This window comes from Prunus mume, linkage group LG3 (genome assembly GCF_029339155.1).
Source record: "Prunus mume cultivar Tortuosa linkage group LG3, ASM2933915v1, whole genome shotgun sequence".
NCBI lineage: Eukaryota > Viridiplantae > Streptophyta > Magnoliopsida > Rosales > Rosaceae > Prunus > Prunus mume.
In genome coordinates, this window is record NC_142700.1 from 9,559,408 (window position 1) to 9,582,209 (window position 22,802).

At 38.7% G+C, this 22,802-nt stretch overlaps 3 protein-coding genes and 2 pseudogenes across 3 annotated transcripts; 3 read left to right on the forward strand and 2 right to left on the reverse strand.

Annotated features, from left to right (window-relative positions):
• Nucleotides 1-2,408: 2,408 nt before the first annotated feature.
• On the forward strand, nt 2,409-10,014 carry LOC103325738 (RAF-like serine/threonine-protein kinase 20). Its single transcript, XM_089048218.1, has 9 exons — nt 2,409-2,679; nt 3,700-6,661; nt 6,738-6,818; nt 7,811-7,963; nt 8,118-8,281; nt 8,479-8,626; nt 8,763-8,885; nt 9,261-9,348; nt 9,568-10,014. The coding sequence occupies exons 2-9, from the start codon at nt 3,881-3,883 to the stop codon at nt 9,759-9,761; spliced, it is 3,732 nt and encodes a 1,243-aa protein (XP_088904344.1). The 5' UTR covers nt 2,409-2,679; nt 3,700-3,880; the 3' UTR covers nt 9,762-10,014.
• A 222-nt stretch (nt 10,015-10,236) lies between these two features.
• On the reverse strand, nt 10,237-12,109 carry LOC103325737 (GRAS family protein RAD1 pseudogene; annotated as a pseudogene).
• Nucleotides 12,110-14,120: 2,011 nt separating this feature from the next.
• On the forward strand, nt 14,121-16,975 carry NF-YC2 (nuclear factor Y, subunit C2). Its single transcript, XM_008227920.2, has 2 exons — nt 14,121-14,302; nt 15,750-16,975. The coding sequence occupies exon 2, from the start codon at nt 15,803-15,805 to the stop codon at nt 16,643-16,645; it is 843 nt and encodes a 280-aa protein (XP_008226142.1). The 5' UTR covers nt 14,121-14,302; nt 15,750-15,802; the 3' UTR covers nt 16,646-16,975.
• A 1,351-nt stretch (nt 16,976-18,326) lies between these two features.
• LOC103325735 (FT-interacting protein 3-like) lies at nt 18,327-21,022 on the forward strand. Its single transcript, XM_008227918.3, has one exon. The coding sequence runs from the start codon at nt 18,479-18,481 to the stop codon at nt 20,777-20,779; it is 2,301 nt and encodes a 766-aa protein (XP_008226140.1). The 5' UTR covers nt 18,327-18,478; the 3' UTR covers nt 20,780-21,022.
• Nucleotides 21,023-21,829: 807 nt separating this feature from the next.
• Nucleotides 21,830-22,742, reverse strand: LOC103325734 (SKP1-like protein 1A pseudogene; annotated as a pseudogene).
• Between the last annotated feature and the right edge of the window lie 60 nt (nt 22,743-22,802).

Consider the following 22,802-nt stretch of genomic DNA (forward strand, 5'->3'; position numbering starts at 1 on the left):
TTGTCAAATTTTTTGGTCAATGGTAATGTAGGAAATAGAATATCTGGAGAAGAAAAAAATCTGTAAAAGATGCACAGTGCAGGGGACACAAAAACGCGTTACAAGCTAAGTTCAGATAATAAAAGTTGTGAAAAGGCTAAATTTCTGTCTAATTATGCACAGATCTTGCTTGTCCATAGTTTGTAAAATATGACTAAAATGATGAGACAGAAGAAAAGACAAGTTAAGAGAGGTTCTTCAATCAATGCTTAGTCTCTGGCCTTGGACTTAGCGAACTGTTGACATTGGATATGATAGAGTTCATCATTGATTCAGGGTACTCATGTGGGTTGGTTTAATGATCCCATGCCACCATGCACACTCTGCTCACATATTTGAAGCACTTGAAAGAAAGTACTGAAATTTTTCAAGCAAACATTAAGGAGCTTTGTAGTTGAAGTGGATTTATCCTGTATTCGAAGTTCTAGTCCCTCACTCTCTCTTTTCGCAAAGAGCTTGTAATTGAAGTGGGTTTATCCGTGTATTTGAAGTTCTATTTGCTAGAGGTCTAGCTAAGCCCACTAGATTCTCGTACAAAGAAGGCCCAACAGCCAGAGGAGGACAATCAAAGGGCCTCAAAAGCAAATAAAATGTCAAATTTGACAATGGCGGTGGAAGCAAATATTCTACCAATTGTTTCTTGTGAGATAAGCCTTGACCGCAGAAAAGGTTTTATTGACTATCCACCACTCCAACATTTTTTTTTTGGGTCGGTTTGTTTCTTTTTGCAAGCCAAGATTGAGAATCAAATATATTCTTTAATATATGCTAAATATAAGAAAAAGGATGAATTATTTAATTAATTTGAATGGTCAATAAATGATTGGCAAGCCGTCTGTTTTTTTTTTCTTCTAACATTTTTTATGGGAATTTTTAAAAATTCTTATTGGGTTTGAATACTTTGACATTGTTTTAGCTCCAAGAAAAAAAATGACAAATTGGACCGACCAGATTCTTCAAATATAATTGCTCAGGAGGACATCTTGGCCAATTCCAAAGCTTCTTTAGTCGTATAAAATCATTGTAAAAAAAATTATAAAAACGTGCGGAACTCAAAAAAGTTTAAAAGGCATGTAATTATCTTGACTATAAATATTATTTTCAATGGACCGCTGATAGAATCCCTATGTATTCATTAATATCTTGACTATATTTGAAGGCAAAACAAGGAGGTGAATATTTAAATTGGCAGAGAGCGTGCGATGTGATCTAAGCGATTGGAAATTTTAATGTCACGTGCGGCATCACGTGATTTGTTAATCAAGTGAAGGAGTGAATTAGGGTAGGATAGGATGTGCCCAAGCCTATATTGAGCTTGTCGCTTTGAGGCCTATGATCGTAGTCAATTAATAATTGTTCATAAATTGTTTTATATGTATTTTTTTTTAATCAAGATTTATGGTTTAACCATTAGAAATTTAAGTTCTTTTTTTAGTACAAGCCAATAAAGGAGGGGAGTTTACACAAATATATTCATTAGGTGTTTGGGATTTCGAACCTCTACCCACATAAATGAATGTGAAAGAACTCAACTAACTAACTTTAAGTTTGAAGGGAGTAATTTTGGAACATAAACAGGAGATAAACTCTCATGCAACGGGGATATCACTTTTTGCTATTCTTGACTAATAACATAATGACACGAATGGATAACTTTTCCCTATATCATTGTATTATCGGCTGAAAATAATAAAACAGTGCTATCCTCATTACAAGTAAGTTTTTTTTTTCTTCACAAGTAGACTATCAACACAATATGCAAGAGCTCCTAAAAGAATCATGCATTAAGTTTGGACACAAGTAGAATGTATTTCATGAATAAACTGGAAATAAAGAAAACATTCCCAAAAATATGAGCGAAGATCCAACAGTTTTTATTTTTATGAGATAGGTTAGAGCCTAAAATGTCTGGGAGTTAACAACACATTACATAAAGATTTTGCAATATAATTACATCTATTTTCAGAAACTTGCTAACGAAGTCTCGTTACTTGAATGGGCCATGGTCACCTCAAGTGTATATATGGATATGAATCTAATATTATATTATAAATTTTCTCTCACCTAAAAAAGTTTGAAAAGAAGGGTTGATTTTCTGGAGTATGTTTTCTTCCACCATGTCACCCCAAAATGTTTTCTTGGAAAGTGAAGTGCGAGCTCACTACAAGATCCATGGGGACTCTCTTTAGGCTAGTCCTCCTCCCTCTTAACCAACTTCGCCTACTACCTAGTCAACTTGTGCACATCTACATGGCAATTTACGTAAAAACGCAACCCAAGAGGGGTAATCTGGGAAAACCAACTCTCTGTCTTCGCTCATTTGACTTGGCATCAAAGCGAGTAAATAAATGAGTTAAACATGATTTTGCAGGAATTAAAAGACAAGAAAGCAAAAGCCTTATGAGTTATGAGCAGTTGTTTCATTTCTAGGTAGCCGAAAAATCCAAAATTTTCAATTGAAAGAGCGAGGAAGTGAGGGAAAATCTTTTTCTTTTCTTTCGAAGTTGTGTTCTTTGAGCTGCAGTCGCAAAGACTCCTCCTTTTCCGCTGATACAGTAATGGTGGCTGGTTCACTCAAGCCCTCCCGAACCAAAGATATACTGTGAGAGCGTTTCAGCTACAAAAGCATTGTTCTTTCAGGTACTCGAGGCTAAATTTATTTTTATTGTTTTTGATCTAGTTGTAGTATTGGTTTTTGGGTTTCTTTGATTTTGATCTGTGAGTGATTCAAGTTGTTTTTTTGGTATTGGTGTATGCGTATATTCATGCATTTCTGTGTGTTTTTGTGCATTGTATTTCATGGCACTGAATACAGGTTGAAGGTAGTTTAATTTGTTTATGATTATTGACTGGTTAATAAATTTTTTATTAATCCAATAAAATAGAGAGAATAATTAATAAAGTTGTTTTATTGGTAAAATTTTAATTGGTTCCTTCAATGAGTTAATGGTCCTCCACCGGATAGATGTTTCTGCGGTAATAAACTAATCAAGCTTAACATTGAACAATATATCCTTTCATTCTTCTCTTTTGTTTTCCTTGGATTTTACTATGCAGCAGTAGTTCTTTAGCTTTGGTTTCTTACAGTATGATCTGTCTTTTCAAACAAAATTAGAAAGAATGTAATACAAGAAACTTAGGCATCTAATTGAAGTTTTAATCAGATCATTCTGACTGTAACGGAGGCTGGAGAACAAGTTTCCTTTTGTGTGTTCAATAAACATTGGTGTTTGTGTGGTCTGTGATTACTGTAACATAAGTCATGAACATGGTGGAAACTGTGGACACGTCACTGTTAATTACTTAGATGGTTACATGTAAGCATTAGCACTCCATGGACAGTGACACTGAGTATATTGCAATACGCACATGCTAGAAAAATATTTTCTATATGACTTGTACATTTTTGGTTTTTTTACAAGGAAATGACAGATGATACAATAAAAGTTGCCCTTTTTTTCCTTCTAGTTCTTTGATAAATTAAAATGTGGAGGATAACACAGCTCCCTCATATTTTTCACTTCTGTGACTGAAAGTAAGAAAAAGATCTACTAATATACATATTTTACCTAATGAAGCATTTTCAAGATTGCTGAAGCTTCTGGGTTCTGTCTAGATAATAGGGACTGGAAACTTATTGAAGCTTGTTTGTCGTTTCAGTTTTCTCTTTTTGGAGAAATCAGCATTTCTGCATGTCATAGGAGTTGTCTGCAAGCAATCGATATATTGAATGAGTTTTTGTTAGTATTTTGGTGTTGAGGTTAATCCCAATTAAGGTGAGGAAGAAATTCAAACAATGGTATGACAATTAATAACGCATAGACAGTTCCAATACAATTCCATGGAACCTGGAAAGGATGAATTCCAACCTGCATCCCAGTCATATTTGCAGGACTCTCTGAGCAGCAGCATGCATACTGATATGAGATCTAATGACCTTAATATACCAGAAATTAAACCTGTACATAATTACTCCATACAGACTGGAGAGGAGTTTGCTCTTCAATTTATGCTTGATCGAGTGAACCCCAGGAAGCCTTTGAATCCGAATGCTGTTGGTGATCCAAGTTATGCAACAGATTATATTGAACTAAAAGGAATTTTAGGAATCAGTAATCCAGGGTCTGAGAGTGGGTCAGATACTTCAATGCTCCCTTTAGCTGAAAAAGGGCCAAACCAGTTTGAAAGAAACAGGTCATCTTTAAATGATGACAGGAATAACTATGCGTCAGTTCAATCCGTACCAAGAGCTTCATCAGGCTATGAAAATAGTCATATTCATCGATATGCCTCTTCTGGAGCCTCTGATAGTTCATCAATGAAAATGAAAGTTCTCTGCAGCTTTGGAGGTAAAATCTTACCCCGACCAAGTGACGGGAAGCTCAGGTATGTTGGAGGTGAAACACGCATTATCCGTGTAAGAAAGGACATTTCCTGGCAGGAGCTTATACATAAAGCTTTATCAATTTATAATCAAGTGCATGTAATTAAATATCAGCTTCCTGGAGAGGATCTTGATGCCTTAGTTTCTGTATCTTGTGACGAGGATCTGCAGAATATGATGGAAGAATGGAATGAACTAGAAGATAAAGAAGGACCACAAAAGCTTAGGATGTTTTTGTTCTCCATGAGTGATCTGGATGATGCTCAGTTTGGTCTGCACAGTGTGGATGGTGATTCTGAGGTTCAGTATGTAGTTGCTGTCAATGGAATGGACCTCGGGTCTAGAAAAAACTCGACTCTACTTGGTATGACGAGCACTTTAACAAATAATTTGGATGAGTTAAATGGACAGAATATTGAGAAGGAGACAAGTAGGGTTGCAAAAGACTCAATGCAGGTAGGCACTTCAAGTTTAACTGGAAATGTTGTTTCATCAAGAACCGTTCAGTCTTCTGAACCAATGCTACCTAACTTTTCAAAAGCCTATGACATGCATCCTCATTTTCAGCATAGCCAGGTGATGCATTATGGACAAAATGTGCAGTACTCGTTGCACAATGGACATACCCTTCCAAGTCACTCCCCATTTGGAGGAACTACTGTTTCAGTGCCTCATCATGGAATTATGAATCAACAAGGAGGTTCAATTGAAGAGCAGCCATCTGGTCGCTCAAGAGAACAAAATTTTGAGATGCCAGTAAAGCAGGTGAAACGTGATGGTTCACTGCAGCAAGAGAGTGATCCTGAAAAACTTCGCCCCTCGGGGAAAGAGCACTCTGTCCCTTTACAGCTGTATGATGGTAATTTGATGAACCATCTTCCTGTTGAAGAAGCATCAAAAGATGAAAGAAAGTACCAGGAACCTGAAAAGGTTGCTTCATCAATTGATTCTGGGAACCCAGTGCTGGTTCATAAATCCAGTGAAATTGAACATAATTCCACATCTAGCAATGCATTTGCTCCTGCTTATGCTGACCATTTGTCTAATGGAGTTGATTTCAGTTACCAAGAGCCAGCTGTGCTTCCTAAAAGAGTCTACTACTCAGAAAGAATTCCCAGGGAGCAGGCAGAGTTGCTGAATCGTTCATCAAAATCTGATGATTCTCATGGTTCTCCGTTTCTCATAACTCATTCTCGTTCTGATGTCACCCAGAAGGATCCAATCATGGAAGGAGTTAACAAATTGCATGAACATGGAAACCTTGCTCCCCAGACTGAACTGTCTACCCCAACGGTATATGTGGATGCTCAAACTGTTGATGATGGACTTGCCCAACTTCAGAAGTACAAAGAGTTTGCTGATTCAATTTCTCAGATGAATGCAAAGCTTTTGCAAGATACAGATGGCGAACTAAAGCGGGCATTACCAACCCATGTGGATAATATAGAGACTGCAAAAAGGGATAGGATTCTTGAGTCTGACCAAGAAACAAACTTCCCTAAAGATAGCCATAAGAATAACATTGTAGAAGCTGGATCACATATAAGTGGGATACCTTCTGTAAAGCACCAGGAGCTTTCTGCATCTAATCATTCTGAGCTTAATCAGGAAGAGGCCACTGGCAAGGATCCAAGTACTGTTGACACTATGGGCCGTGCTCAGCCCATTACTTTGACAGGGAAGTCGTCTAAAGATGTTTCTCAAGAAACAGCTCCAGTTGGTGCTTCTACTCCAGTGGAGGGAGATATCATTATTGATATTGAAGAACGATTTCCTCGTGATTTCCTGTCTGATATATTCTCCAAGGCAGTACTTTCTGAAGACTCCCCTGATTTTGGTTTGCTGCAAAAGGATGGAGCTGGTTTGAGCTTAAATATGGAAAATCATGAACCTAGACGCTGGTCATATTTCCAGAAGTTGGCACAAGAAGGGTTTGATAAAAAAGATGTTTCTCTTATTGACCAGGATCTTGGTTTTCCGTCTGTGATTGGAAATGATGTGGAAGGAGATAGTAGATCTTATCATCTCACACCATTAATAGCAGCTGGAGTTTCAATGGTCCATGTGGATTCTCAGCCTAAATTTGAGGAAGACATTCAAAAAGACTTGCCTGGAATGACTCAAGCTGAAACAACAGTTCTGCATTCTAATTATGATCAACTCCAAGTGAAGGACACCGAAAGTATGCAGTTTGAGGGAATGATGGAAAACATAAGAGCGCAAAATTCGGAGTATGAGGTAGTCTTTTGATCAGGTCTCATTTTTCTTAACAAAATGCTCCTTTGCTAACAATGTTCCCATAACTTGGATGTAGGAGGGGAATTTTGCAAGCAGAAAAGCTGGTTTGCCTCATTTAGATCCTTCTCTGGGAGATTTTGATATCAGTACCTTGCAGGTGTGATGCTTACATGTTAAATAATTTGATATAAGAGTTTTCTTTTTTTAACTTGGTTAAATGAAATATTTGTCTATTAAGTGATTGGCTATAGAAAAAGCTATACAAAAAGTTTACTTCGTTTGAGTGTGATGCTTAAATGTTAAATAATTTGATATAAGAGTTTTCTCTTTTTAACTTGGTTAAATGAAATATTTGTCTATTAAGTGATTGGATATAGAAAAAGCTATACAAAAAGTTTACTTCGTTCGAGTGGGTGTAGCTCTTAGTAGAAAGTTTTGGTTTGTTCTCATTTCCCTATCCACCTCCCTCTCCCTAACCCCCCTGATTTAGACAACAAATATAGTGCTTTGCATTGATGAGACCTGGCTATTCCATATTTTAAGAAACAAAAATTTTCAATGTTGTTAGAACTTGGCTTAGGATTTGGATCTGGATAATAATGTCAAATAGCCCTCCTATTAGTATCAGAAAATGAGAATATCGCATCATTTTGTGTTTATTCCCATTTCGTCACAGTTTCTTCTAATTGAATAAATCTCGCATATATGTCAAGAAAACCATTATATGCAAGCATAGTGAATATCTTTTGTCATGAAAGGATGAATTGGGGTTGGGATAAAATAGAAAGAAACATTACGTTCAATATTGTCCTCATCCAAAAGAAAGACTACTTGTGCATGCATACTTGGGCACATGGACACACACACACACAGAGAATCATCCCTAATGTTTAATATGAAATGTTTTATCCTTCATTAATTATACTGTAGAGATTTTGAGTAATCTCTATGGGCTTCAGGTGTTTCACTGTTGTTAAAGCATTTGGTCCCCCAGTTAATTGGTTATTCATTTTCTTTTATACATCTACACAAACTTGCTAGTAAATGCACTGGATCTGTTATTTTGGTATTGGTTAACCTACTTTTACCACCAGTATAGACTTTCCATTTGACATCTCTTTGATTCTTTCTTCTTCGTGCACATGATAGTTGATAAAGAACGATGATCTCGAACAGCTGAAGGAACTAGGTTCTGGTACATTTGGGACTGTGTATCATGGAAAATGGAGGGGCAGTGATGTTGCCATTAAGAGACTAAATAAGAGCTGCTTCACTGGGAGATCATCAGAGCAAGAGAGATTGGTAGCCTTTCTTCCCCACGTCTGAATTGTGCAATGAAATTCACATTTATTGAAAAGCTTGTGGAGGAAATATATTCTAATATTTATGTTGCTTCTGTGACACATTAATATTTTCCTTTTCAAGGCCATAATGGTATTTCTTACTCAATTGTCAGAGTATAGAGTTCTGGCGGGAAGCTGACATTCTTTCAAAGCTTCACCATCCAAATGTTGTGGCGTTTTATGGTGTAGTGCAAGATGGACCAGGGGGAACACTTGCTACCGTAACTGAGTACATGGTTGATGGTTCTCTTAGGCATGTCTTGCTTCGAAAAGATAGGTAATGATCCATTGATGCTGTCCTATACGTTTCTGCTTTGTTTCATGCACTCAGATCATGATGGCAATACTAGACAATCATGAAAGTACACTAAGCTTTTGATGTATTTTTATCTGTATGTTTCAAGTTCACTGTTTCTGAATGGCAGCAGTTATTTCGTTTATTTTCACCTTCTTTCTTTTAATCTTATTATGCAGGTATCTTGATCGTCGCAAGCGACTAATAATTGCTATGGATGCAGCATTTGGAATGGAATATTTGCACTCAAAGAATATTGTGCATTTTGACTTGAAGTGTGACAACTTACTTGTGAACCTAAAAGATCCTGTACGGCCAATTTGCAAGGTAATTATCATGAAGTTATCAATACTAGAAATGGTTTGCAAGGTAATTATCATGAAGTTATCAATACTAGAAATGGTTAACTTTCTTTGTTAGCAACTTACCATGAGTAACAACAATAATATGTGTTTCTTCCCAGGTCGGTGATTTTGGGCTTTCAAAAATCAAGCGAAATACCCTGGTTTCTGGTGGTGTACGGGGAACGTTACCATGGATGGCACCAGAGTTGCTGAATGGCAGCAGCACTAAGGTATCTGAAAAGGTAAGATTTCTGTTTAAGTTTTATTTTTACGATGGAAATAGAAATAGATAAATAGTGAGGGATAGAGTGTGTATCAATTTAGCCCATTTAAATATAGGGCAGTCTGCAGCTAACGTGATTGAAGTCTCTTACTGGATCTCTTTCTAGTTTTAAAAAAAATGTCAAATTGGTGAAGTTATTCTTATGATTTTTTTTAATTTTTTGTTGTTCTTCATCTCTTGTTCTCTCTTCCTTCTGTTTCTTCTAGTGTAGAAAGAAACTTAGGAACATATTTTTTTTTTCCCCGGATCTGAATGATTTCGGATTAACCTGCTACATTTGCATATCTAGGGACTTCATTGCTTCCCTTGTCTGACTCTTGATAAAATGCTGTAGGTTGATGTATTCTCCTTTGGTATTGTCTTGTGGGAGATTCTTACTGGCGAGGAGCCATATGCCAACATGCACTATGGAGCAATTATAGGTGATTGTTTTATTCTATTGTTTTGGTTGAGCTGGAGCTTGCATGTCAATATTGTTGCACCATCGAAGACTGATGTTTGCCTCACGGTTAACTTAATTTCAATTTGTTATTATTTCTCTCTCTCTCTCTCTCTCATGTATGTATGTATGTATGTATGTATATAATTATTAACTCACTGCTACAGATTTAAGTGTTTTGAATTTCTTTTAATACATGCAGGAGGTATTGTAAATAACACATTGAGACCCACCATTCCAAGTTATTGTGATCCTGAATGGAGAGTGCTTATGGAGCAATGTTGGGCTCCTAATCCTGCGGCCAGGCCATCTTTCACAGAGATTGCCGGTTGCTTACGAGTAATGACTAAAGCTGCGAGCCAACCCAAAGCACAGGGTTATAAAGCTTCTAAATGATCATTTGATCACAGTTGTGGCGTTTTTGCATGCTTTAGACATGGTACATTTATTCATTCAATTGGTACCTCATAAGATAGTGTGTATGATATATATTTGGAGCGCAGATCCATGATTTTCCACTTTTTTCCGGAATGGAATAGGCTCCTTTCAAGTAATTTTCTTTTATTTTGCTTTCTTCCCCTGAAACTCACAAAATTGTAGTAGAATGTTTTAGCTTCACAAAGAGAATGCACGGTTGTGAGTTGGTTTCTACTATTCTTACAAATGCATTTTCTACTAGCTTTCAACATTTCTGATTTACTATAACTTCTTAGTTGGTAGGCCAATTTGGCTATAAATGGGCCCTTCAAAGAGCTTTGTGTTAGAACACCTTGACTGGTTTATTTGGTCCCAAGCAAATAGCAATCTTCAAAGCTACAATGCTAATTTTATAACTGAAGTGTATTGAGCCCAAGTGAGAGCAGTAGGAAGATCTTTAGAAACCAAATTTCTATCATCACTGGGATCTTTGATTAGAAGATAACTCATTTTATTACTTTCCAATAATAAAATAGAATGACTGCCAAGGCTTTAACCAAATCAGCTGCAACGTCGACAAATGATATCATGGAGGAGGCTAGGAGGAAGAAGCATTGTGCACTTGCCATGCAGAAGCCAGCATTATGGGCCTGCCTTTCCACCCAAGGAGGAGGCAACCCTTCTCGCTAGCCAAAGTGTACCCATCGCAGCCATAAACAGATAGCATCATCCTTGCTTGACTTGTACACTTCAACCCCATCACTTGATACCCAGCGCGGCCTAATTGCCTTCTCCATTGGTCTGCCCTTTCGTGCCTCTCGATCCGATTTAAGCCCTCAAAAGCAACAATGTTTCTAATTTCGTTGGCGAAGTGCTGCCTCTCTATCTTCATCCTCTGAGGGCTATTTCGTGGGAGGCTAGCCTCGAGTGAGTCGAAAATGGCAGAATAAAAGTGAAGAGACTCGAGGAATCTCCCAAGGAAAAATGGCCCATTATGATTCGCATCTTGTTCCACCAATGTAAGAACAGTTGGACCTAATTTCTTCAAGGCTTGGAGGATTGCCTTCAGAGAGCCTCTACTCTCTTTAACATACTTATGCAAGTGCATGATGCTATTGACAAATAATGCTTCTCCTTCTCTCAAGTCCAGGTTCTCTCTAGTTAGAAGTGATGGTTTTACTGGTTCTGATATCATGTTGAATTCTGTTGGTATGCCTAGTGAGCTAGCCTCCTCCACCAGGGCTTTCATGCCTGCTTCAAGTTCAAACACATTGTGATCTTCAACGAGTCCCGTGATTCGGAGCTTCTTAGGCGGGCCCTCCGGCCTTGATGCCAGGGTTCTTATCAAGGATGGCCACTGAAGAGTGTGTTCCATTCCCAAATCAATGATGTGCAGGTTTTCCTTCCCTTGTGCTGCTTGACATATAGCTTCATTTGCAACCATGAAGCCAAAAGCTATGTAAGGAGTTGTTTGGTTAAGGAGTTGAAAAGCTTCCAATTTCTCCTCCCTAGAGGTCAAAGAGACATCCATAGTATCATTGTTGAATGTACCATTTATATTGACATTATGAAGAAGAGAAAGCCTTGACCTCAATCCCATTGCAAAGCAGGATGAGACTCTCTGCAAAGAATCACCCCAAGGACTAACTGAAACCCAAATTTGGCTGAGCAAAGATTCTGCAAGTTTGGTGTCCCTGCAGCCCACAGCCTCAGCACAAGCCAACAACATGTGCACCAAGTGAAGCCCTTGGTCCACTCCATGGCTCACCTCTTCGACACTAGGCACCATATTAGTTTCTCCAACTCCAAAATCCTCAGCCAAGCCACCCATCTCCATGTCATCTCCTTCCATCATCATCAGAACATCTCCATACATATCATCCACCATTGAAAATGTCTCCATCCCATCTTGATCATAGTAATCAAAACTTTGTGGCTTCTCCAAGGATTGAATATCATCATCCCTACAATGATCCATATTGATGAAGCTGTCAACAAAGTCATCTACCTCTGAGGCTGGCAAGCAAGGAGGGCTTGTGGTCTCAGAGGGTGAAGAGAACTCAATCTCATTCAGTATTTCCTCCCATTCTCCTCCTTGTTCTTGCTCGACTCTTGCTGGACAAAACCTTCGAATGGCGAGATCGTGGTTGAGACTCTCATGGAAGGGGAAGGAGAGCCAACCATTGAAGTCTTCCATTGCTAGTTTTTGGAGGAGATTAGGGGAGAGAAGAGCAAGGCAATAAAAGAGATTAGAGATTAGAGATTTTAGGAACTTGGATGGTTCCCCTACTCAGAGTGTGTAAAATGGCTGTTCCTTTATTAACTATGCTGAGCTAGAACATTCCCTTTGTTTTGAGGTGATGGGCAATGATCTCTCCTACTAAATAAACTATTCTATGGAGAGCAATGGTTAGATATATATATAAGGTGAAAATAATACATTTTTGTAGATGTGACCCTAAAAAAACACAGCTGATTCTTGCAGATGGGTTGCTGAGCTTTGACATTTTGAGACATTAAAAAATCTCACCATGTTTCTATGCATCATATTTGGCTTCCTCCTCAAAGTGAACTAAGGTGGAAACAGCAAGTTTTTTCTTGTTATTGGATGTAGAAAGGTTTAAGGAATATGAATTTGTGCTGCAAATTTAGTAGCCGGCCTTGAAAGACAAACAGTTTGGGATTTTTGGTCGGTAACCTCAACCAAGATGTGGGCTCCACAGTTTATGATTTAGTGTCATTTGTTGTTTGTCTCTAAGTCATTCTCAGCTTGGTCGGCCAACAAGCAATGAGACATAGGAGGTGGCTTCTGGTTGCAACCAATTTGGTTTGCTTCATGTTTATTATCTAGACGACTAGGTTATAGCATGCCAAGCCAACCCCTCAGCAGCTCATAATTATGTATGGTCAGTTGCTAATACAGAAGAAAGTGGTGGATAATAAATTTATATCCTGCCATTTTAAAAACAGAAAGCAAAAGAAAAAGGTTAAAAAAACCCTTTTTCACAATGAAGTTGTTTAGAGAATGTGGGATTTTACCAAGTATTTAGGAACTCATGTCTTCCTCTAGCAAATCTATGCTTCTTTTCTTTTTTGGTTGCTGGTTTTGCTTTTTGTTGATGTGAAAATTTGGATCAACGGTCAAGATTGAATCAAGCAATCACAATCACACACACAAACACAAATTGAAGGGTTACAACTTAAATGGAGGCTTGAGAGCGTTGAGAGTGAACAAAGGCATTACAAAGGGGAGAGAGTCCTTGCATAGTGTCATTCCTTGTTGGATTTGGGCTCAGCCAGTGGTTGGACCAACCAACCACACAAACACTTTTATTGTTGTAGGTGCCCCACAATCATATTGTTTTTCTTTCTTTTTTTGGGTCAAAGCCCCACAATCGTATTGTTGTTAAATGCCTCATCTTCGAGATAGCCCGTTATCCATTAACCAAACAAAAGGTGTGGGCTTAGCACCTGGGGTTGGGGGAAAGGGAAAAGTGAGCCTAGGATCTCGGGAAAGGGGAATCGAACTTAAAACTTCCCATAATTATGTTTTAATAGAATTTCCAAAGACAAGTTTATTCATTTAAAATATTATTTAAAGACACTTTTTTTTATATACAAGCGATATTGAATGAGAGGGAATCGAACCTAAGACCTCAGATGTAGTGGTAAATATTTTTAACTATTTGAGCTACAATCCTCTTGCATTTAAAAGAACTATGATTATAAAAAGAACTATCCCCAAATTCAAAATATAAAAGTACATATGTGGGTTAGGTTAGTTGACTAGGCAATGTGCATGTCCCTTGTACATGAATTTGATCCCTCTCTCTGTATATTAAAGTAGTTTAGAATATCACGTTGTTAAAAAAAAAATCAAATATAAGTAAAATTGTAATATTACATCTAGCCTTCAATAAGAAAAATTCATAAATCTGTAGTGTATGTCTAATCCGATTTCCTCCAAAATGTAACCGAAAAAAGGCACAGCTTGAATGCCAGGACAGCTTGCACAAGTCTGTCACCTGAACATGACAATGTTCAAAAAAAAAGTCTGTCACGTGAACATGACAATGGTCGATAGACTCCCAAGTGAATGGGACCCTTTCAGTCACGTGACCTCATGAGATTGCTCCACGTCCCACCGCGTGCTTATCTGGACAAAACCATCTTTCCAAAAATACCCTCACATAATAAGCTGTCTTTTTCCTCATACGTCACAGTGGTATACGTGAGCATCCTTTTTTACTGCAACTCCAGTGGCTTTCCGCCACGTGTCAGTTCTGAACATAACTCCTCGAATAGTCAGAACTCTCAGTGTTGGAAACGTGTCAACCTAACGATGCTCTTAGAAGAACTCTCTCTGTCTCTCTCTCTGTCTCTCTTTCTCTCTCTCTCTCTCCTAAAGACCCAACATTTCAAACTTTCTCTGTCCCTCCTTTTTAACTCTCACACACTCTCTCTAAATTTCTCTCTCTTAGGGTTTCTGCCAAGGACAAGGTTCAGCTAAGCTTTGATGGGTAAGTCTTAATTCTACCTTCTCTTTGGGGTTCTTTAGAAATTTCATTCTTAGATCGTTTGTTGGGTTGGTATTTTCTATGTATCCTCTGTTTGGTTGCTGGGAATTTCAGGCAAGAAAAAGGGAAAATCTTCCATTTTTGTGTTTTTATGTTGTTATAGATTATATAATAATTAGTGGCTTCACTTAAGTGGATAATGGAAAGAGAATTATAATTTTAGCTGTATGTGTCATTTTATATAAATTCCTCAGCAACCAAATAGTGCATTAGGGGTTTGGATGTGGTAAGATGAAATTAAGCACTTCCTGTTTCCTCTCTTAATTGTTTCTTTACAAAAGCTGCATCTTTTGGTTAAAAGACTGATATTATTCAAGCTTTACTTGTTAGAAACTTGAAGCCATGCAGTTGGCAACTGCCTGTTTAGTTTGCATGATGGTTCATGATAACTTAGTTTTAGGCTGATTTTGAGATTTGATGTGATAGGTTGATATTATTTGTGTTGTTTTCTTCTTCTTCTTCTTCTTCTTCTTCTTCTTTTATTTTTATTTTTATTTTAAATAAAGGTTCGAGTGTGTATATTGTTTGTGTTGCCAATGGCTTTTGCCTTTTGCCTTTTGGTTATGTATATGTGATTCTATGTATGCTACATGCATGTGTCGAAAAGTTTCATAAAACAATTTGGCAAGAATGATGTTAGTGAAGGAATGGTGGTGGTCATTTTGCCTTGATAAGCAGGGAATATTGGCTAGTTTAGATCTATATGGGTTTAAATGTTTCAATTGTTTCCATTGATATGTAACAGGGAAAAAAAGATGACTTAGAAAAAGTAAAATTCTGAAATTAGCTAGCCGTGGCCTAGGCATGGGGGGTTAAGCATGTATAGAGTACATTAATGAATGGAAACAGAACTCGGTTTATTGGAGAGACTTATGACTTTAAATGAAGCTTATTGCATATCTGAGTTTTCCTTCACCAATCCAAAGTTCTCCCCAGCTTTTGGTTATAGTTTCTCCACATTAGTATTCAAAGAACTACAACCCTGACTATCCCTTTGAAACAGGAGTTGGAGATGGTTGAAACAATTTGGTTTTGGTGAAAAAGTGATGATTGAGGTTTACAATTTTTTAATCTGTTGCGCATTTATTTGAATATTTAAGAAAAATGCAGTCATTGACTCAAACTTCGTTTGACCTTAGAATGATTATGCTCTGTCAAAACCATTTATTCTGCATCGAAGAGAGGAAAAATGTGTTTAATTAGGACCTAGAATAGATGCTAAAGTTCATGAGTTGCCAATGTACTGATGTAGAGCAGAATGAGTTTTTTGTTTCCTCCCAACTCAGGAGAATGAAAGAGGAGTTCTTTTAGCATTCTCTTTGTGCCGGTGGTTTTTATTCTTGTCTTGTAGAGGTCCAATATATTTTAATTTGTTTTATTCTTTATCCAGCATTGTGATTAGGTAACATTAAGAACAAGAAAGATACTTTCCCGTAATTAACCATGAATCACTCAGAACAAACACTACAGCAACAGCAACAGGAGCAACACCATCAGCAGCAGCCTGTGGTGGGTGTTGTGGCAAGTGGAGGCCAATTGACATATGCACCTCCTTCCTATCAAACTGCTCCTATGGTGGCTTCTGGAACTCCTGCTGTGGCCGTCCCTTCCCCAACACAGCCCCCTGCCGCTTTCTCTAATTCCTCGCATCAGATTGCCTACCAGCAAGCCCAGCATTTCCACAACCAACAGCAGCAGCAACAACAGCAGCAGCTTCAAGTGTTCTGGGCCAACCAAATGCAAGATATTGAACAAGCATCTGACTTCAAGAATCACAGCCTTCCACTTGCAAGAATTAAGAAAATAATGAAAGCTGATGAGGATGTTCGAATGATATCTGCTGAGGCTCCAGTGATATTTGCAAAGGCATGTGAAATATTCATCCTGGAGCTGACTTTGCGCTCATGGATTCACACAGAGGAGAACAAAAGGAGGACGTTACAAAAGAATGATATTGCAGCTGCTATTTCGAGGACTGATGTCTTTGATTTTTTGGTTGATATTATCCCAAGAGATGAGTTGAAAGAAGAGGGACTTGGAGTGACTAAGGCTACAATCCCGGTGGTGGGCTCCCCAGCAGATATTCCATACTATTATGTGCCGCCACAACATCCTGTGGGAGCTCCTGGGATGATCATGGGGAAGCCAGTGGATCAAGCAGCAATCTATGCTGCTCAACAGCCTCGACCACCTATGGCTTTCATGCCGTGGTCTCAGCCTCAACCTCAGCAGCCACAGCAACAGCAACAGCAACAAGAAGCCCAACATCAGCAGTCAGATACTTGATGTTAATGATTCTGGCCAAGCTGTTCTCAAAGCTATTCCCAGGCAAAGCTTCTTAATTGTTAGAGATGAGTTTTAATACCGTTGGATTAGTTGGCGATTGTGATGCAGTGGATTGTGCAGTGAGCTAATGTTAGGTTGTATTGTGTATGTGCTTGTATTGCTTCTGATTCGAAAATTTACCTTAATTGTGTGTTTATTATCTCGGCCCTTTCTTATTTGGCCTAGTTTGTTCTTAAATTAGTTTGCTTCAGCAGAGGATCAAGAGAGCTTTAGAAGCTTGAAAATTGACTGAAAAATATTTTTATAGTGCTTTTGTTTGTTATGATGCTACTTTGGCTGCTGTGAATTTTCTGCCCATTTTTTGCCAACATATCTGAACTTCATCTTGCATCATTGTTCTTTCTAGGTATTCAAAAGGTTGACTTTCATTGGGTGGCTCCATCTTCCATGGTGCCTGGTTGGCCCAATTAGTTATTCGTTTAGTGGTACTTCTCTTCTTAATATTGGAATAACTCCCGAGTTTGAATTTCCCATCAAAAGAATATTGAAAAAAGAAGTACTATTAGGATTAGTTGGTCCTTCTTTAGCCTAATTAACCAAAAAATAAAAAATCTATACCTTGAGTTAATTTCGCAGAAGAATAAGAAGAATAAAATCGTAATTATATTTTTTTAATAATGTGAATTGGATGACTTCAAATCGATGCATTCATCATTTATGGCAGAAAAGCAGGAAAAAACAAAGGTGAACCCAAGCAAAGATTCAAAAATCAAAATTCACTGAAAGGAAAAAAATATATATATATATATATATATATTTTTTTTGAACAACAACAATATCTCGTCAATAGAATCCCCACAAAATATCACGACACATACGATAAATTCAATCTCAACGAATAACGGTCAGCGTACGTGCACCAGATTTCGCTCCCTCTCTGCCTGTTTCAAAACCGAAGCAAGTAAAAAACCTTCCAAAAATGTCTTCTTTGATTTCATTTCGATTTCCAAAAATCTTCCACATTGAATTAGCTCTATATTTGCCATTTACAAACCTCCAAAAAACCATCTTCTTGATTGTTTTTTCAAAATCCCTAGGGTTTAATTCACCATTAACTCAAAACTTCAAAGGCTTGGGCTTTTCTTGCTCTGTTTTTCCTCTGTTTCTTCCTAAAACCATAAACCACCCCACACCAATCCAAACCCAATTCACCAAAGATAAAATCCAGAGTTTTTTCATCTGTTCTTCTGCTGCTCTGTTTTCTATTGTGCTCTCTCTCTTGCTTTCTCTTGCTTTCTCTCGCTGTCTCAAGATTTTGTGAGTGGTTGTTCTGCATTTTTCTCGATGATTAATGCTTGTGTGGTTTTTATTTGTGATTCTCTTTTAAGGGCTCTCTTTAAGTTTACATGGGCAGTTCATGCTTTGCTAGAACAATCTATAACCGCCTTTTCTGTTTGAGGACTAGTAAAGCTTGATTTGCTTGAAAGTGTTAAGATTTATATTGATCATCATTTTCCTTGTTTGTGCTTTGTGGTTGTTCTTAGAATGTTCATATTGGTTCTTCATTATTTCTTGGAAAAAATAAATGCCAGGCTCCATTGAGGAAAATTGCTACTCTCTCTCTCTCTCTCTCTCTCTCTCTCTCTCTCTCTCTCTCACACACACACACACACACATTGAGAAATAAATCCAAAACTCATTTAGGAAGTGGTCTTGCTAAAGCTGAGTACGTGCTTCTAATGGCTTTGTAATTTAGTTTTCTTTGTATGATTTTATTCTGTTTTTGTTATCCATTTGGTTCTAAGACCTGGACAATTCTTGCAGTCTGAACATATGGCTAACCAGAAACCACCAAAAGAAGATTTTTCCCTCAAGGAAACCTCGCCGAACATCAGTGGCCGGAGGGTCTCCACTGGCCCCATGACTGCCTTTGACCTCGTGGAGCACATGCAATATCTGTATGTGAGGGTTGTGAAAGCCAGAGGATTGCCAGCTATCGCTGACCCTTATGTTGAACTGAAGCTTGGGAACTACAGGGCAATCACGAGACCTATGGTAAAAAACCCAAACCCGGAATGGAACCAAGTGTTCGCTTTTTCGAAAGACAGAATTCAGGTTGTCAGTGTGGAGATTTTGGTGAAGGACAAGGCTGTTGTTGCAGAAGGTGGTGATCATAGAACCATTGGGAAGTTTGCTTTTGCATTGGTCGAGGCTCCCACTAGAGTTCCCCCGGATAGTCCATTGGCGCCGCAATGGTATATGCTGGAGGATAAAAACAAGGCTAGGACTGGAGGGGAGTTGATGCTGTCATTTTGGATTGGGACACAGGCAGATGAGGCCTTTCCTGAGGCTTGGCATGCTGATGTGGCTGCGGTAAGCGGTGATGGTGTTTCAAGCACTCGTTCCAAGGTATATCTTTCACCTAGGCTTTGGTACATGAGAGTTAATGTGATTCAAGCTCAGGATCTTGTGCTTAAAGACAAGAACAAAAAAACACCAGAGTTTTTTGTGAAAGCTCAATTTGGGAATTTGATCTTGAGAAGTGGAGTCTCTCCAAATAAGACCGTGAACCCTACATGGAATGAGGATCTAATGTTTGTTGTAGCAGAGCCGTTTGATGATCCTTTGGTGGTGAGTGTGGAGGAGAAATTGAACAATAACAAGGAAGAATCCATGGGGAGGATTGTGGTTCCTTTAGGGGACATCGCGAAGAGGAATGATGCTGCTGCTGCTGCTCCCAAGTGGTATAATCTCGGGATGGTTGAAGTGGTTGCGGGTGTGCAGAAGGAGGTGAAGTTTGCCAGCAAGGTCCAAATGAGGGTCAGTTTGGATGGAGGGTACCATGTTCTTGATGAGCCTGCTCACAGCACCAGTGATCTTAGACCAACAGCAAAGATACTGTGGAAACCACCAATTGGGGTTTTGGAAATGGGAATCTTGAATGCAACTGGATTATCCCCGATGAAGCCTAAGAATCAGGTTGACGCGTATTGCGTGGCTAAGTATGGCATGAAGTGGGTTCGAACAAGGACGGTTGTTGATAGTTTGTCTCCAAAGTGGAATGAGCAATATACTTGGGAAGTCTATGATCCATGCACAGTCATTGCTATTGGAGTTTTTGACAATGGAAATTTGCAGGATAAGGCTGCTATGGATTTAAGCATTGGGAAGGTAAAGATTCGGCTCTCCACTCTCGAAACCGATAGGATTTACACACATTCTTATCCTCTTGTGGCGTTACAACCTTCTGGGGTGAAGAAGATGGGCGAAATCCAATTGGCTTTGAGGTTTTCTTGTCCTAACATGCTTAACTTATTGCAATTATACTCACAGCCTCTGTTGCCGAAAATGCATTACGTCCTCCCACTATCTATTTACCAGCTTGCTAGTTTAAGACACCAAGCTGCTTTGATTCTCTGGTTGAGGCTGAGCCGTGCTGAGCCACCATTAAGGAAAGAGGTTGTAGATTGTATGTTGGATGCCACTGCACATCTCTGGAGCTTTCGAAGAGGCAAGGCCAATTTCGACAGGATCATCAAACTTTTCGATGGTCTCGTTGCGCTTTTCAAATGGTTTGATCAAATACGCAAATGGACTAATCCGCTTGCCTCGGCACTTGTCTACATTACCTTTGTGTTTGTGCTTTGTCAACCTGGTTTGACAATTGCCGCAGCGTTTTTGTGCTTGTCTTTTCGAGGGGCTTTGAACTACCGAAAGAGGCCGAGACAGATTGCTCACATAGATACAGAACTGTCACATGCCTATGATGTACATCCAGAGGATTTGGATGAAGAGTTTGATTCATTTCCATCAAAAAAGACCGGTGATGTTCTGAAGAGGAGATATGATCGGCTTCGGGGCATTGCAGGGAGGATACAGGCAGTGCTTGGTGACATAGCAACTCAAGGGGAGAGGGTGCAGTCTTTGCTCAGCTGGAGAGATCCAAGAGCTACAGCTCTGTTTGTGATCTTCTGTTTGATTGTTGGGATAGTGTTTTGTGTTGTCCCTGCTTGGTGGTTAGCTCTTTTTGCAGGAACTTATGTGATGAGGCCCCCATATTGGCGTATTAACATCCCTACATTCCCACAAAACTTCCTCAGGAGGATGCCAGCAAAATCAGATAGCATTTTATGAAGAGCTTTATAATCTGGTGACAGAATCATTTTTATCTTTTTTTTCTAATTTCTGTCATTCGAAATACGTCTACGGAGGTTTTTTTTTTGGTCTTGTTTAGTTTCTTCCTTACTCTCTTTTGTTTCCAAAGCAGAAGTTGGTATTTGTGAATGGTATCTTGCATCTGTATGTTCTTATGGTTGTGGCAAGCAACATTATTAACCATTGTGGAAAAAGTTACAAGTACTCAATTCAAAACGCAGTTTATCTAACTTGATTTTTTTTTCTTTTTGATGGTTCACATAATTCCAAAACAATATTTTGACTCCCTTGCCAAAAGATAGAATTACATGCCAATTTAACGTTGGTTAGGCCTCCAGTTGGACTGGGTAGTGAGCCGATTCCTTGCATACAAGTTCTGTCACACCCTAAAATTGAGATGTGATATAATGGAATTAAGAATTAATAAATGATAAACAAAAGTAGAAGAGTAGAAGGATTAATGAAAAAAAATTATTTTAAATGTACAGTTGGTCCGAAAATGATCATGTAGCATAAAAATTTGTTTCGAAACCTGCTTTTTTTTTTAAAATTCCCTTGAAACGACCGTACAATTAAACAAAACACAAAAAGCATATGTACAATTGTAGAAAACATCATTAAAACAATTCAAATATTTTATTGTTCAAAACCCCCCTACCTCAATTCAATGTGGTGCTGCTTCACTTCCCAATTTGTTCACCAACTTGCTCCTCAACAGCTCCTCTCTCTTTTTCCTTCTCTATAAAAAGAAAAATCTTTGTTCATGCACCATCTCAAACTACATATACTTTTGCAAAACATCTTCCTAAGCCTTATTTGTTTTATTATCTTCCTAAGCCTCAAACACTTCCAAGCTAACACAAGAGTACCCAAGAAGAACTCAATCCAAGATTTCTTAACCAAGTTCAGCACTTCCCATAACGCATCAACATAAACCAGTCACCAATTTGCTTTCTTTGTTGTTTTCCAATAGTGGTCAAGACATGCATGGAAGAAATTCACATACACCAACAATCCACAAGTCTGCACTTGAAAATTAAATTTCTTTATTTAAAATGGAACCCAAAAAAAAACTTTAAGCTGTAATTCTTCTTCTATTCATCCATTCACTACCGATCTTCCCCATTTTTACCTTCACAGAAATTAACCCTACCCCTAATTCCAACATTAAAGGAAAAAAAAGAATAGCAACTTTCTTTTCATTTCATTTTTTTTATAATCTGTGTGTGGTCAATTTCAATTAGAATTTACTGTAGAGTAAATTTGCTCAGTCCTCATCAACTCCTTCAAAAGCCCAAGCGTACTCTTCGCGGAGCTTCTGCTCTTCTTCAGGCGTGAAATCGTTCTCGACTCCGAACAGCTTCCTCACATACTCAACGCTCTTGTTCTTGATCCGATCCGCCACGCACTGGTTCAGAACTTCGAGCAAATCATCGACGTGCAAGTAATCGGCGGCCAGGATCAGCTCCATGATGTGCTCGGTGGTCTCGTCCTTGACGAAGTCCTGGTAGAACAGCCGGAGCTCCTTCTTCGCATTATCCTCGTGATCGGCCTTGCGCTTGAGCTCAAGCGTTTTGGTGCAGAAATTGATTATCTTGACGAGCTCGGCGCTGTTGACGTTCGGGATCGGCATCACCACTTCGCGCGAAACGCCTTCGTCTTGGAAGAACGCCTTGACGGTGTGAAACTCCATCGCGACGTTCTCATCGATCTCGAAGACCTCGCCCTCGGAGGTCTTGAGCGAGATCTTCGTCTTCTCCCCGTCCAGCGCGGCGTCGCTCTTCTCCTCCTCGGCCGACATATCGTTTCAGGAGAGAGATTAAACAAGGGGATTAGTGTTTGATTTGTCGAGATTATGATAGGGATTTATAGGGAGTGTGGTTTCGAGGAAATGGAATTTGAAAAGTTAATTTCCAAATTAGGATTTGGTTTGTACCAATTCGACGAAAAATTAGGGAGAGCTGGAAGTGAGTGAGTGTGTTTAATCGTGTTCTCGCAAAAA

Coding starts and splice junctions, on each gene's coding strand:
- LOC103325738 (XM_089048218.1), top strand. CDS start 3,881: ATGGAACCTGGAAAGGATGAATTCCAACCTGCATCCCAGTCATATTTG. Junction 8,282..8,478: donor GTCTTGCTTCGAAAAGATAG/GTAATGATCCAT, acceptor CTTATTATGCAG/GTATCTTGATCGTCGCAAGC. Junction 8,627..8,762: donor CTGTACGGCCAATTTGCAAG/GTAATTATCATG, acceptor GTTTCTTCCCAG/GTCGGTGATTTTGGGCTTTC.
- NF-YC2 (XM_008227920.2), top strand. CDS start 15,803: ATGAATCACTCAGAACAAACACTACAGCAACAGCAACAGGAGCAACAC.
- LOC103325735 (XM_008227918.3), top strand. CDS start 18,479: ATGGCTAACCAGAAACCACCAAAAGAAGATTTTTCCCTCAAGGAAACC.